General features: G+C 49.8%; 4 protein-coding genes across 4 annotated transcripts; 1 reads left to right on the top strand and 3 right to left on the bottom strand.

The window, feature by feature from the left end:
* Positions 1–145: 145 nt before the first annotated feature.
* GGI43DRAFT_290989 (uncharacterized protein) lies at positions 146–1517 on the bottom strand. The gene is made up of 2 exons (XM_083201386.1): positions 1279–1517; positions 146–1055 (listed from the first exon to the last, which is right to left on the bottom strand). Exon 2 carries the CDS (start codon positions 1052–1054, stop codon positions 269–271), a length of 786 nt encoding a protein of 261 aa, XP_083063356.1. The 5' UTR covers position 1055; positions 1279–1517; the 3' UTR covers positions 146–268.
* Positions 1518–1990: 473 nt separating this feature from the next.
* On the top strand, positions 1991–4005 carry GGI43DRAFT_398136 (nicotinate phosphoribosyltransferase). The gene is made up of 3 exons (XM_083205195.1): positions 1991–2453; positions 2538–3600; positions 3668–4005. Exons 1-3 carry the CDS (start codon positions 2258–2260, stop codon positions 3801–3803), a joined length of 1395 nt encoding a protein of 464 aa, XP_083063355.1. The 5' UTR covers positions 1991–2257; the 3' UTR covers positions 3804–4005.
* Positions 4006–4559: 554 nt separating this feature from the next.
* GGI43DRAFT_398135 (transcription initiation factor TFIID subunit TAF2) lies at positions 4560–9632 on the bottom strand. The gene is made up of 2 exons (XM_083205194.1): positions 5601–9632; positions 4560–5537 (listed from the first exon to the last, which is right to left on the bottom strand). Exons 1-2 carry the CDS (start codon positions 9267–9269, stop codon positions 4635–4637), a joined length of 4572 nt encoding a protein of 1523 aa, XP_083063354.1. The 5' UTR covers positions 9270–9632; the 3' UTR covers positions 4560–4634.
* Positions 9633–9844: 212 nt separating this feature from the next.
* On the bottom strand, positions 9845–12542 carry GGI43DRAFT_398134 (something about silencing, SAS, complex subunit 4-domain-containing protein). Its single transcript, XM_083205193.1, has 2 exons — positions 11444–12542; positions 9845–11324 (listed from the first exon to the last, which is right to left on the bottom strand). Exons 1-2 carry the CDS (start codon positions 12033–12035, stop codon positions 10237–10239), a joined length of 1680 nt encoding a protein of 559 aa, XP_083063353.1. The 5' UTR covers positions 12036–12542; the 3' UTR covers positions 9845–10236.
* Between the last annotated feature and the right edge of the window lie 716 nt (positions 12543–13258).

Here is a 13258-nt window from a genome sequence, read left to right as displayed (position 1 = left end):
GGATACTGTTGTAGCCTATCCATGTTCGCGCTCGATTTGGGCTCGTGTTCAGGCTTGTGTAACAACAACGCAAGAAAGGAAATGGTGTGTTCATGCAGCCGTTACAACGCATGCATATCTGATTGTCGGGTGGGGGATGGGTAGGCAGCAGAGGCAAAGGAGGAAGAGAAAGAAAATAATGGGCATTCCTCTATCCAGAAAAGATGGAGGCAAACGAGCTCGATGCTGATAAGAGAGGGGGAGAAAGATGCGAGCACCCAAGAGTGAATCAGATCTGAAAGCCATTTCTGCTTGTCACCTCCACAGCGGCTGGCTGCCACTCCAAGGCCATCTGCAGGCTACAAAGCCATTCACTTGACCTTGTATTCACTCCACTCAAACGGCGGCGGAAAAAAAGTACAAACTCAAACGCATAAGTATGCAAAAGGAAAATGCAGCCACTTACATTCAAAATAGGCTGCTGGCCCTGTGTGATTCCACCGGGAATCTGGTGCCCGCCAGGAGCTACGCCAACCATCGACGCATTCTGTTGGCCTCCCCGCCCTCCTTCTTGTTGGTGTTGCGGCTGCAAAGGCCCACCGAAAATACCACCGCCAGGCGCCGCCTGGGAGCCGTTGGGAGGTGGTTGTGTATGAGACATCGATGCGAACATTTGGTGTTGCCCGTTGGCACCACCCGGTCCGCCGTGCTGGATCGGCCGTCCATGCTCGCCCTGCAAAGGCCCTCCAAAGTTACCCAGCGGTCCCGACGGAGCGCCGAGAGGGATGGGCGGCGCGTTGCCATTATGATTTGCGAGCAGTCCTCCGGGACTATGTATGGCACCGGGGATCCGCGAGGCCACCGGCTGGTGAATGGGGATTGAGCCGGCGCTGCTCTGGTGCGGTGCCGGCGGGTAACGTTCGCTGTCTCGTTCTCGCTCACGCTCTCTATCTCGTTCTTGGTCGCGGCGAGCCATTTCTTCGTGCTGTTGGATGGCGCGATGTCGTTCATCCATATCGCGCTCTCGGTCGTACGGCGCGCCGCCGCCGTGGCCGTGTAGATTCTGGCTATTCATGCTGATCTGCCGATAAGGATTTTAATTAGCAAAATTTGAAATGGGAGAGCTGAAGGCGACATCTAGCAGGAGAAGGCAAAAATTACGGGCTCTCTCTCGGAGAACCACGTCGGCAAGCAACAGCTCTTTGTTAATGTTTGCCCATCCACACCTGACAGCCGGCTCAGGAGATTGTTCGGCTAGATCTCTTTGTCGCGCGAAAGCAGAAGAGAGAAACGACTTACAGCTTATAGGCACAGCTGAGCCGGTGTGCTCCTACATGGAAGCTCGAACCTCAAGACAAGATTTGATCAAAAGAACGACACGGCGATAGCAAACAAGCAAAAAACTTTGGGGGGCACACAATTTTGTACCGGTGCAAACCTGGGTAGCTCCGAATTCAAAGGGTGACGAGATCTGACAGCCATCGCCTGGGCGTGCCGCGGAGGCTTCCTCATCACGTGCTGATAAGCTCTGAAGCGGAATTCGTGCCTCGCGGCAGGTTTTTAGCTCTGTTTGAAGGCGCGGATCATCGTTGTTCCCTTATCTCAGTTCTGGCGCAGCGGAATTCGGCGCCGTCGCTAGCCATGATATCATGGGGTGTGCAAATAAGCTACCAGACCACTAGAGGACCCTTGAGAGACTTACCGGTGAATTGTTTACAGCGTTTAGTTCATGCATACGGCTAGCTTTAGATTATTAATATTGATCGAAATAGGTTATTAGAGAATCAGAACATGTTGTTGTACTCTCACCCAGGATCCAGTGGGAAAAAGCCATCCGTCTCTTCACTATGTCTCAAATACCACGCAATACTCGCCCGCCCAAGTAGTAAGGAGTACATTAGGCGTATGATTTAGAGCTACTAGACCTGCAAGGTACACCTTAGTACGTTCATATGTAGGATGAAGAAAAGAGCTGTAGCAAGCTAGGCAGCACCCTGCAACAGCTTGAAGTAAATATCTCGTGCACAAGCACGGCATCTGGACTCGTTCTAAAACCGAAGGGCGCCAAGCGGTATCATTTCGGAATAAGGTGGACAGTTCCTAAATTTATCAGCAGCAACTTGCAACTCTTGAGCGCCCCCGCCAGTGGTAGCTGAACTTAGACTAAACTTAACCCAAAACACTTTTCCTGGAACTAAGGACCTTGATGAATCATTTCTTCTAAATAATCATCATCGTCGCACCATAGCACTTCCCCTCGTTTTTTTGATCTCCAGCCATGGACTTCAACAGCTCTTCTCCCTTCCCGGAGGGGGTCATCTCCTTCCTAGACACAGACTTGTATAAGCTGACGATGCAATGTGCCGTCTTCAAGTTCTTCAAGGACGTTCCTGTGACCTATGCTTTCACCAACAGAACCCCCGACAAGAAGCTCTCCAGAGCTGCTTTCAAATGGCTAGAGGAGCAGATCCGCAGTATGTACTTTTTTTTTCCTAAGGCAATGTTACGCAATGCTTCTTTCGAGACACTTTTGCGTGCATACTAACGTATCCTGACAGAGCTCGGCTACATCTCGCTGTCTGACGAGGAGTACCGATTCTTGCAGGAGCACTGCAAGTACTTAACTCCTGATTATCTCGAATTCCTCAAGGACTTCCGGCTGCGACCTCGGGAGCAGGTTTTCACCACCTTCACCCCCGTCGGAGAGGACACGGGCTCTGACTCGGATGTTGGCGACGTCCACATGGAGATTAAGGGCACTTGGTCCGACACGATTCTTTATGAGATCCCTATATTAGCGCTTACTTCTGAGGCTTATTTCCGCTTCATCGACACAGACTGGAACTACGGAGGACAGGAAGAAAAGGCTTTTGAGAAGGGTCTACGCCTTCTTGAAGCTGGATGCACCACTTCCGAATTCGGAACCCGAAGACGCCGTGACTACCACACCCAAGCACTGGTATTCCGCGGCTTGGTCAAGGCATCAAAGGAGGCGGCTGCAAAGGGTTTCCCTGGAAAGTTGACTGGCACGAGTAATGTCCACTTGGCTATGCGCTTCGGCATCCCTCCTGTCGGTACTGTAGCCCATGAGTGGTTTATGGGAATAGCCGCCATAACCAATGACTACACCAAGGCAACTGAAGAGGCTCTGCGTCACTGGGTCAGCTCTTTCGGCTCTAACCTGGCCATTGCTCTGACAGATACCTTTGGCACGCAAGAGTTCCTCAGGGCATTTAGCCTGCCCATCCGTCCGGTCGACGGCGGCTTCGGCCCTGAAGTCTTCCAGAAGGCTGATGGAAGCATGAAGACATACGCCGAGATGTTTACGGGAGTACGACAAGATTCCGGAGACCCCGCCGAATACGTTAAGATGCTGCGCGAGTACTACGATGCGCAAGGTATCAAGGATAAGAAGGTCATTGTGTTTTCTGACTCCTTGAACATCGACAGCTGTTTGGAGTATCTGCAGATTTCTCAAAAGTACGGCTTCCAGCCATCTTTTGGTGTCGGCACCTTCTTAACAAACGACTTTACGCACCTTAAGACTGGAACCAAGTCAGTACCACTAAATATTGTTATTAAACTCAGCTCAGCTGCTGGCCGGCCAGCTGTCAAAATCAGGTAAGTTTTTTGTTCCTCAGTAACGCAAGATGCCCAATGTAGACCACTGGCTGACAAATATCAACAGTGATAATTCTGGAAAGAACACTGGTGACAAGGAGACGGTTCAGAAAGTCAAGCAGCAGATTGGCTATGTTGAACGAGAATGGAAGGACGGCGATGAGACTGCACGATGGGGCAGGGAGGAAAATGTCAAAGCATAGAACGGTTAACGGTAAACCAATTTACCCAACTGGATATCTGGAGCGGCGGCAGGTTTGTTTTTTTGGTTACAAGATGAGATTGAGCATGTCTCGTCAAACTCTTGGAAACGCTTTTCAGCTACAGCCCATGTTCGTTTTATACCCTATAAAGATAGACAGAGATATGGGCCACTGCCAACGATAATACACGCTATGCCCATCGGCTACAAGTACACCCGCGAACGTGAAATCGTAAATGTAGTTTGTATGTATTGAGTCAGTTCCTTGGGCTGGTCGATCAGATGAAGCAGCAGCGTCCACAAGCCATGGCATCCCAAGTATCACTTCAAGAATATATATCGATCAAGTTTTGTACACATCAGTTCAAATTATATCATAAAGCTTGTCGCCATATTGCTTTTCTATCACAGACGCGTATTAAACCCCTCCTCCTAGCCCAAGTCTCGCTCCATCCCGGATTTACTATCGTCTTAATGACCGCCCAACTCCCATAGAGCATTGTGAAAAAGTCGTTCATACGTCCCGTCCCCTTTCCTGAAACGCCATAATAATGCCGGTAAATACAAATTGAGGTACTCTCACGAGAGAGTAAAGAATGGAAAAGAGAAAAGAAAGGTATCAAAGCGTACAAATTCCATCACCCCCGACGCATAGGAAAAAAAACAGAACCTTCTCATAGAATTATTTCTTTTTTTTTATTGGATGTATTCGAGACTACCAGCTTTCAAATGTTCCCGTGTTTCTCTCTTTCTCTCTCTCTCTCTCTCTCTCTCTCTTTTATTATTTCTTTGGTTATTTCCATTGCTCCTCATCCAGATTGGTAACACTGCTTCATGGCGCAGGAGGAGCTGGCTGGGGCTTTCTGATAATCTTGATCTTGGGACGTGCGCTTGGAGCAGGTGCCGGGGCCGCTGCCGCTGCGGGTTGACTAGGCACAGGTGGAGTAGCCGATTTGCTTGGAGATTTGCTGGGTGATTTGCTATGCGATTTTGGCCCAGGCATTGGGGGACGATGCTTCGCAAAGATCTTGCTAGTCTGGGAACCTGAAAGGCTCGAGAGGCTCGAAGATGAGCCGCCAATTGGCAAGGGTTTCCTCACAATGTCTCCAGAAGGCAGCGGCTTACGCGCAGGCTTTAGAGCATTGATATCCTTGGCCAATCCGAGGGCAGGCTGCTCCTTGGGAACCCCAGAAGGTAAAGCCGTCCTGTTAGGAATTGAAGAAAGAGTCTTTGTGTGACCAAGAATGACAGCGAGTCGCTTTGGATTGGACGTTTTGAGAGTGACAATGCGCCGCTTTTTCGGAAGAGCAGTGATCTTATCGAAACTTGATGACGACTGTTGTTCCACCTTGGGTCTCTTTGGTGTTGATACTTGATCGCCCTTTTCTGGCCGAGGCCGTTTTGCCAGCACCCCTGACTGAGACTCGAGCTTAACGCCAGTTTTGAGAAGCGAGCTAGTGCCATTCAAAGGACGAGAAGGCCCTGGAGCCGCAATAATGGTATCTGCAGGAGGCGTTGGCTTAGAAACAGCTGCAGGTTTGGCCGGCTGAGATGGCTGTGGTTGCGGTGGCGGCGGCTGCGAGGCCTTTGTATTTATCTTGATAGATGATGATCTTGGCAAAGGAGGGGGTAGCTTGACCTCAGGCGCAGGAGCCCGTGGTGCAGGCACTGCCACTGCCACTGCCACTGCATTCTTCAACTTCGTCTTATAATAAGACTTAAAGTTCACCATAAGCTATTAAGAGTCAGATTACCCGTATGTCAAAGTAAAGAGAGGGGAATATATATAATAACTTACTCTGTCCGAAAGCTGAACCACAGGGCGCTCCACCCTCCAGCCCTTGGGCAAGTTGAGCGTGAGCACCCAGCTTCTCGCTTCCTCAAACATCATGGCTGCTAGATCAAGCAACGATTCGATTTCAGCCCGTCCAAGACTGGGATGGTCCAACGCCTTACGCATGGCGGTGCTGTAATGCCTCTCGTCACCGGTGTATGTCTCTTCCATCTCTTTTCTCAAAGCTTTGAGCGCAGCATCCAGGTTTTCTTTTCGAGCAAACTTTTCCTTTCTGGCCGCCACTTCCTCAGCACTATCTTGAATAAGCAGCAAAGCATCCGCTTCATCCTGGGCAGGCTCATTCTTAACAGCCTTTGAGTATTCACCGAATGCAATCGCAGCAAGCCCCCGAGCCACCGCTTGAATAAGTTTGTCACGAACAAAAGGTGATCGATCTGTCATTAGAGAGTAGAACAGGAAAGTAAAAACGGTCGGATCCATCAGCGCCCCAAGATCGATTAGAGCTTCAAAACACTTGATGCGAATAAGATCGTTTGTTCCATCCAGCAGATACTGGCCAAATTCAGCGTAATTAATGGGTATCACTTCTGCTTTCATGAGACGCTGCTTCGCATCCAAGCCTGCGATGGTCCAAATATTCTGGTAAGAATGTGTCCACTCATCGCGTCTGAGAACTCGTTCAATCTGCTCCATTGCCTCTTCAAGAAAACGGCGTTCCTCTTCGGTAGGAATTTTGACTTGGCGCTTGAACCATTCATCTGCCTGAGCAGGAATAAGCGATGTAGCCAGCGCTTCAACTAGCAAAGCTATGTAATGATGGTCAGAGTACGGGTTGTTCTCGTTGTTATTGAAGAGCAGTTGGTCTAAAATAAACTGTCGGGCTTCGAATGGACAGTAATTTGTGCCATCCCTGACCTCAGAGATGGCTCTAATAATTGAACACCGGACATTGTACTGTCTCTTATCAGAGAAATCATTTTGAAGAGGCTGATTTGTTTGATCATAGCAAAACATGTCGCGAAAAGCCCGCATCAACTGCCGGAGTCCCAGCATCGGAATGTCCTTGATATTGGCCTGCCTGGTCAGGGCTTTCGCTGCCATAGTTCGGATGCCGTGGAAATAGCGACGATCAACAAGTGTTCGTACAAGGAATCCTGAGGCAATCGGATGAAGCGGGCCAGTCGACAGGTACAGCATCGCATCTTGCTGGGCAACAACATCCCTATCCTGCTGGAGTTGAGACACATACATGTATGGTTCAAGAGTTCTGTTCATGCTGCACGCCCATTCAAAGTCGGCATCAACGCGAATCCACTCGTAGGACTCTTGGTCCATTTTCCGTTCGGTTTCTGGGTCCCATTCTATAAGTTCCCAGTCGCGAAGATCCTCTGGGCTTTGCAGAACGTCTCCAAGGCAGTAGAGCAGAGCGTCATCAGTATTTTCAGGTATCTCCATGCTTGCGCCTGCATTGTGCTTCTCTTTCATGCGACGTGTTCTCTTTAAACGTTTATACTTCGTATTATAGGGGATTTCGAATTTTGTAGAACGAGCAGCATCCTCTCGAATCTCTAAAATATGCTCGTAAGGGGTTCCATCGGCTTCATGGATCCGGACAGTCATGGGCCCTGTAAACAATGGCTGTGTTTCACCAGTCTTAAGATCCGCCCTTCGCTCTTTGATAGCTCGTAAGAATTCGTCTTTACTGAGCTCAGTCTTTTTAATGGTTTGTTGCTGTGTCTGTATCAACATCAGTTCCACGCAAAGCCGCTTCTTATTGAATTTTGCCTTGACATCGAATCTCGGACAGCCTGAACCATGGATCCATTGATTCCAAAAGCTTTCGAGGCGGTATTTGGCAGCTTTCTCACATGTAGCTCTAAATTTTTCAGAGTCAAGAATGAGAAACTTATCACTGGCTTCAATCTGAGCCCTGGTCAGCTGTTTCTGGAGAATGCGAGTCAACCCGTGGCCACCAGACGCTTTACTGAGCCGCTTGTCAAGAATAAAGAACACAATTGGTGCTTTCAAGGCCATGAACTCCATCTCAAATTCGCCCAGGTGGAGGCTGGGGCCAAGATCTGATAGAGAGGGTCGACCAATATCAGTCTCGACAAGTTTATCCGCCAACATTTTCATCCGAAACCTGTAGTCATTGTTGCCGCAGAGCTTTTTCATGAATAGATCCGTCATATAATGAGCTAGTCCAATCACAAGCCACATATCGTTTCGTGTATTCGGGATCATGTTGATCCCTATCCATTGAGATGTTAGAGTATAAACAATTTTCCTCGTCGTCTCAATTTCTGGATCTATGATGTCTTCGGGGTATAAGAGTCGATTGCTTATAAAAGCCAGTGAGTGAAGAACTGTTGTGTCCTCTACCATATCGTCGAGGAAACAGAGCTTGAAATTGCCAAAGGGATATTTGGCAAATGTGTAGGTAAAGAAATCAGCAGCCATAGTTAAAGCCGCAGCAGTGTTGCGAACCCAGTCTGCCCGGTTAGGTAAACAGTATGCATGGATTTTCAGTGCGCTCATTCCGAGCTTCACTTCATCTTCTTCAGTTCGGGATTCTGAAGAGAGGTTGATATGCTCAAAGGGGCCTATGGCAAACCCAAGCTTTTGTACAGAGACTTGCTTCTCTGGCTCAAATATCATAATCTTCTTGTGGTCGTCATCGGGGTCAGTGGTCTCTTCCATTAAGAAACCAGAACAGACCACGGACATTTCCCGCAGCTTATCTTCCTCAGCCAGCCTAAAGTGAAGATCATGGCCATCGACTTGAGACTTCTCGACACCGTTGTGGGATGGGCCATCTTTCTGCGTTGCAAGAGCTTGTTGAAGGGCGTCGCCAAGAGTCCGGGGGTACTTGATGGATATCCTCCAGTCACACCGGGCGCCATGATCGTCGACACAGGGGAAAATGCAGCACGCAGTTCCTGGCTGGATCGAATGGCGAGTATACATGTGTGTAAATCTGTTATCCAGCGGATCAACGCCAACAAAATGTAGGCCATCTCTCGGGTTTTTGTTTGTAAAGGGCACGGTAATCTTGAATTGCTTGTGAGATCTTTCCAGGCTATCCAGATTTGTTGTTGATTTTCTGATAATCAACCTCGGACGTTCTTGCTCTCCTTTGCCGCGAAGATTCACCTTCAACGAGCCGTAAACCGGCGTACAGCCCTCGAATTCTCTATTTTCGGCGGGCATGTCGGTCCTGCGGCTATGGAAAACCGAACGAGCGCGGATACGGCGAAGATCATGATGGTCGGCCCGCCAGTTCCAGCCCTTGGGGTGCACTAACTTCTGATATGGATCGCGGTATTCGGCAGTCACCTTGCGTTTCTGCCCTTCAACAGCCTCTCCTTGTACCTCTCGCATTTCGGTAACCGTAATGTTATCTGTGTCGATTTCGCACTGCGCAGCGTCGAGAAGGATTTCTTCGGAAGCCCTATCCGTGAAAGTGACTATGAAAATATCTGTTGAGCCATCGATGCGTCGATCTCGAAAGTTGACTTCAAGGCTGACTTCCTGCTTGATAACGAAATATCCGAGCACCGACCGGTCCTCGATTGGTGGTAATCCATCTCGCCCGTCTAGCAGGGGATGCTGTGATAACGCCTGCTCTTCCATGTCTGGTGTTGAGTTGGTGCCGCTGGTAAACGCAGCCATGGCCGCGATAGCGACTGGAGTAAGAGGGATTGGAGAACGGGGAGAGTCGGGAGCGGCGCGGCTCTAGCGAGCTTCAAATTGTAAAGTCACTGCATCGAGCTCGATGAATTTGTCGCGAGCGCATCTGAGAAGAGAGTGAGAGCTACCAGATCACCATCCGCTTCATCGCACGTCGTCCGGTCGTCGCTCAAGGTGGTTGGTCTTCAGTCGCAAGGAGTATGTATGGCCGAGGCGAGGAAGCGGTGACAATGATGAAAATGACGCAAGGAATTAGATCGCCAAACTCCAATCCGAAAAAGAAAAAGAAATACGGAAGATGCTGGAAAGGCAGGGCCGCAGAAAGCTATGACGGATACGTTGGCTGAACAAATTGCCAGAGTGGTGGCGCGTCTCTCACGAAAGAAGCTTGAGGAGCACGGACCATGCACCTCTGTTTGCTGCTTGCCTGCCGCACCCAGCCAGCCCAAACCTCACTAAGCCAAGTTACATTGACGTAGAGGCCAAAACTCTACTACACTAATACGCCATTGCCGCTGAAATTTACACCCTCCAAAAATTAATAAATAATTACATAGCGTACTTCTTATATCATTTGAGTATCTATGTTTTTAACCTCCAAGCGTTTGCAGATATTTGTCACCGTCCTAGTCATTCATCGGTGTCATAGTAGCATTTACTTCGGCACCTCCAATCACATGCTCGTTTCGACCACTGATATTCATGTTATCTTTGTTTTTTCTTCTTTATTACAGTTTAAGAATTGCCCTGAGAATGGTACACTCTCAGGTACATGGTGCATTGATGCTTTGGTATAATCTTACAAGAGCTGCTAAAAATTGCTGGGCCATCATCTCCAATATATGACCTTGAAACCACCAAACGCCCTACAAATCAGACCCTTAGACGCCCACCGAACCCTGTTCTTCCATTCCCCTCCCGATGACGCCCCGTGACAATGATTTCGAAGTTATTTCGAAGTCCGCAACTCTCGCCTATCTCTACGCTTCTTCCTTTCCCGTACCTTTAGCGTCTCCTCATCCCGATATTCTTCTGGCAGTTCGAAGTCGGCCTCAGCAATTTCGGGAAGCGGGTGGCCCCAGGCAAGAACCTTTCTCCCTGTTCGCCGTTGCCGGTTGAGCGCGCTGTCACGCTCGTACTTCTTAGTGAAAAAGGATTTAAACTCTTTTGGAGGCTCGGGGGGGGTTATCGGCGGTGTAGGTTTGTTAGCTACTCGCGGCTTTTTAGAATTTGCCGCCGCCAGCTTTGATCTTGCCCTCGCCTCTCGTCGAAGTTGCTTAGCCGGTGATGACGTCTCGCTAGTATCGTCTTGAGAAGGCTCGTCTTCTTCAACGTCGTCTTCATCTTCATCTTCATCTCCGGCGTCGTCCTCGTCCTCGTCCTCGCCTTCGACTTCGCCTTCACCCCCATCCCCATTCTCTTCATCACTCTGCTTGGAATGGTCATCCCGGCTCTCCTGGGATTCATCCTCGCTCTCGTCAGTTTCATCTTCTTGCTCAGCCTTTTCTGCCAATGCTTTCTCCTTCTCAAGCTTTCGCCGCTTCTCTTCTAGGTTCCAATTACGGAATTTGGCCAATATAGCCTGACAGCCTTTGATGAAATGCATCCTGGCAGGCTCAAACTTCTTCTTCTTCGTCTCTGTGACGCCACTGACGCCCATGACTCTCAGCCAGTCATGGCCTTGAAGGCCTTCCAGCAGCCGGATGATTTGGTCCTTCTCATGTTGTGCTCGGCCTTTCTCAGTATTGCGGATCGATCGCTCAACTCGCTCGGCCTTTTTATGAATGGGCTCGAATAAGCCGTCGGGTAGGGGATCTTCTATATTTTTGTTCTTATGCTGGGCTTCTAGAAAGCCAAAATCGATGCGTTGAGAGTCGAATACGTCTGTGAATAGTGCATCGCCGTATCCTCTGACTGGAAAGTCAATGCTACCTGGGGCTCGATGCTGGGGTCGAGGTGCATTGCGAGGAGGATCGGGGATCGCGCGCGACAGACTGGTATCGATAATAATAATCGGCGTTTCAGGGTTTAGTAAATCTGATGAATCAGTTCGTCAGAAAAACAGTTGCATATTGTATAACAGCAGTAAAAACTTCAAAATCGTGGCAAGGGAATTGGCACGGCTATTTCGGAGGCGGATAGACAGGGCTGCTCACATTCTTCTTTGGGGTCGTTCCCTATTACTTCATCGTAGTCCGGGAAATAAGCTGAGAGCTCGCTCTTGAAACGGGTCGCCTCCTGCGACCGCAGCTTGCGGCCCTGCTCCTTAGTATCGTCCTGGCGAGGCTGCAGCCGGTCCAGCTCGTGTTTGATGCCATTTATTACTTTCGCCTGATGTTTCGTCAGGTTGGAGCTGGAGCTGGAGCTCTGCGGTTCTGCGGCTATGGGCGCCGCTGGGGGCTTGATGGTGGGCTGCACAGGGGCAGGAGGCGGCCTACTTGCGCTGCTCGCCACAGCGGCTCGTCGCGGTATCGGGGGCGGTTGTACATTCACAGACTCGAGAGGCAGCTGGGGCTTTGCGAGAATCTCGACGGCGATCCTCGTCTTCTTGTGGCGAATGGCCTCGAACTCGCGCTCGGCCACGTCGAGGGCTCGCTTTGTGCGACCGCCCGCCGCAGCGCCGCCGTGGTGGAAGCTGGACGAGTTTGGCCCTGGCGCCGAGCGCGTGAGGGGGCCGCTGGCGTTCACGTTACGGTCATAGAGGTGAAGGCCCTCAGCTCGCCGGTTGGAGCGGGTGATGGAGGCCATTGGCGAGCTGGATCACGCCTGTCATGTTTCTTCAGGGCGGCTGGAGAGGTCGCTGTCGCTGTCGGGACACGCGTTGCCTCGATGTTTTGCTCGATGCACTGATGCCGATTGTTTCGTGCGACGTGACGTTTGACGCTCAACTGCACCTTTCCTCCTACGCCTTTTTTTTTTTTTTTCGGGCAGCGGAAGGGGGCGCTCTAGCGCCTGCGCGTCATGGAGTTTAGTAGATTTTAGCGAGTTGTCCCAGTAGCTCTTGCCCCGTGCCGCCTATAACCCAGCGACCTTACAGGGCACCAGCTCACTAATGTTAGCAGTGCCCAGCCCCTTTTCAGGGCATTTGAAATCTGCTGCGCTGCTTGCTGGAAAAAGAATCAACCAACATTTGGCGCCAAGTGCTCCACCTCACAACTTGCCCAGCAGTCGGATATTCCGTCTTACTCTCTAGGAGAAATTGCTGTTACAGGTTGAGAAGAGATGGTTTTTAGACAACACAAGAGCTACCTGAAGATGGGTCTAATAGATTATAATATTATCCATGCTAAGATTGATGTTAACTACGACAACGATTTTTTTTTTTTGCTTTGCAAAGAAGCATCCGTTGCTTCATTGCTTATACAACTAGGATGGCTCACATTTCTAGACTACCCGGGAGAAACGATTTGAAACTGAATCATAAAGCTGAACTTCTTATCCAGCCGTATTATAACGCTAAATTCAAATATAAACTCGCTCTATCTAGCCAGTCCCAGGGTATTTATGCGTGCAGACCAAAATGCAAGCCTATGAACTTGCGCCCAACCAGGTAACATGCCTTCCAAATGCTAAAGATATGTGACAGTCCTCTTCTGAGATTCTTCACCAGCTGCTGAAGGCACAAGATGCAGCTTCTCCATTGCCTTGGCTGCAGTCTCTTCCACAAGAGCGTGCTTCTCGGCCACCGCTTGCTGCTTCTCCTTTTCCAGAATTTCCCTTTCTTTCTGCGCACTCTTGCTGGTATCTACTTCCTCCTCCTCCTTCTTCTTCATCTCCTTTGGATGTATCACTTTGTTCTTCCGGTGGATCATCTTGTGCATAAGATCCTTGCCCACACGCCGTGACTTGGTATATGTCTCCAAGCCTAGAAGAACGGCATATGCCTTCGATATCGTCACATGTCCGACATCAACACCTTCAACCTTTAGGCTCCGAACAAAGGCACGGAAATTGGAGGTTGGTGGGCGATA

This window comes from Trichoderma evansii, assembly GCF_050947405.1.
Source record: "Trichoderma evansii strain SZMC 28006 chromosome Unknown GGI43scaffold_4, whole genome shotgun sequence".
Classification (NCBI taxonomy): domain Eukaryota; kingdom Fungi; phylum Ascomycota; class Sordariomycetes; order Hypocreales; family Hypocreaceae; genus Trichoderma; species Trichoderma evansii.
The sequence above is the reverse complement of the archived record's forward strand: the minus strand, read 5'-3'. Positions and strand labels throughout refer to the sequence as shown.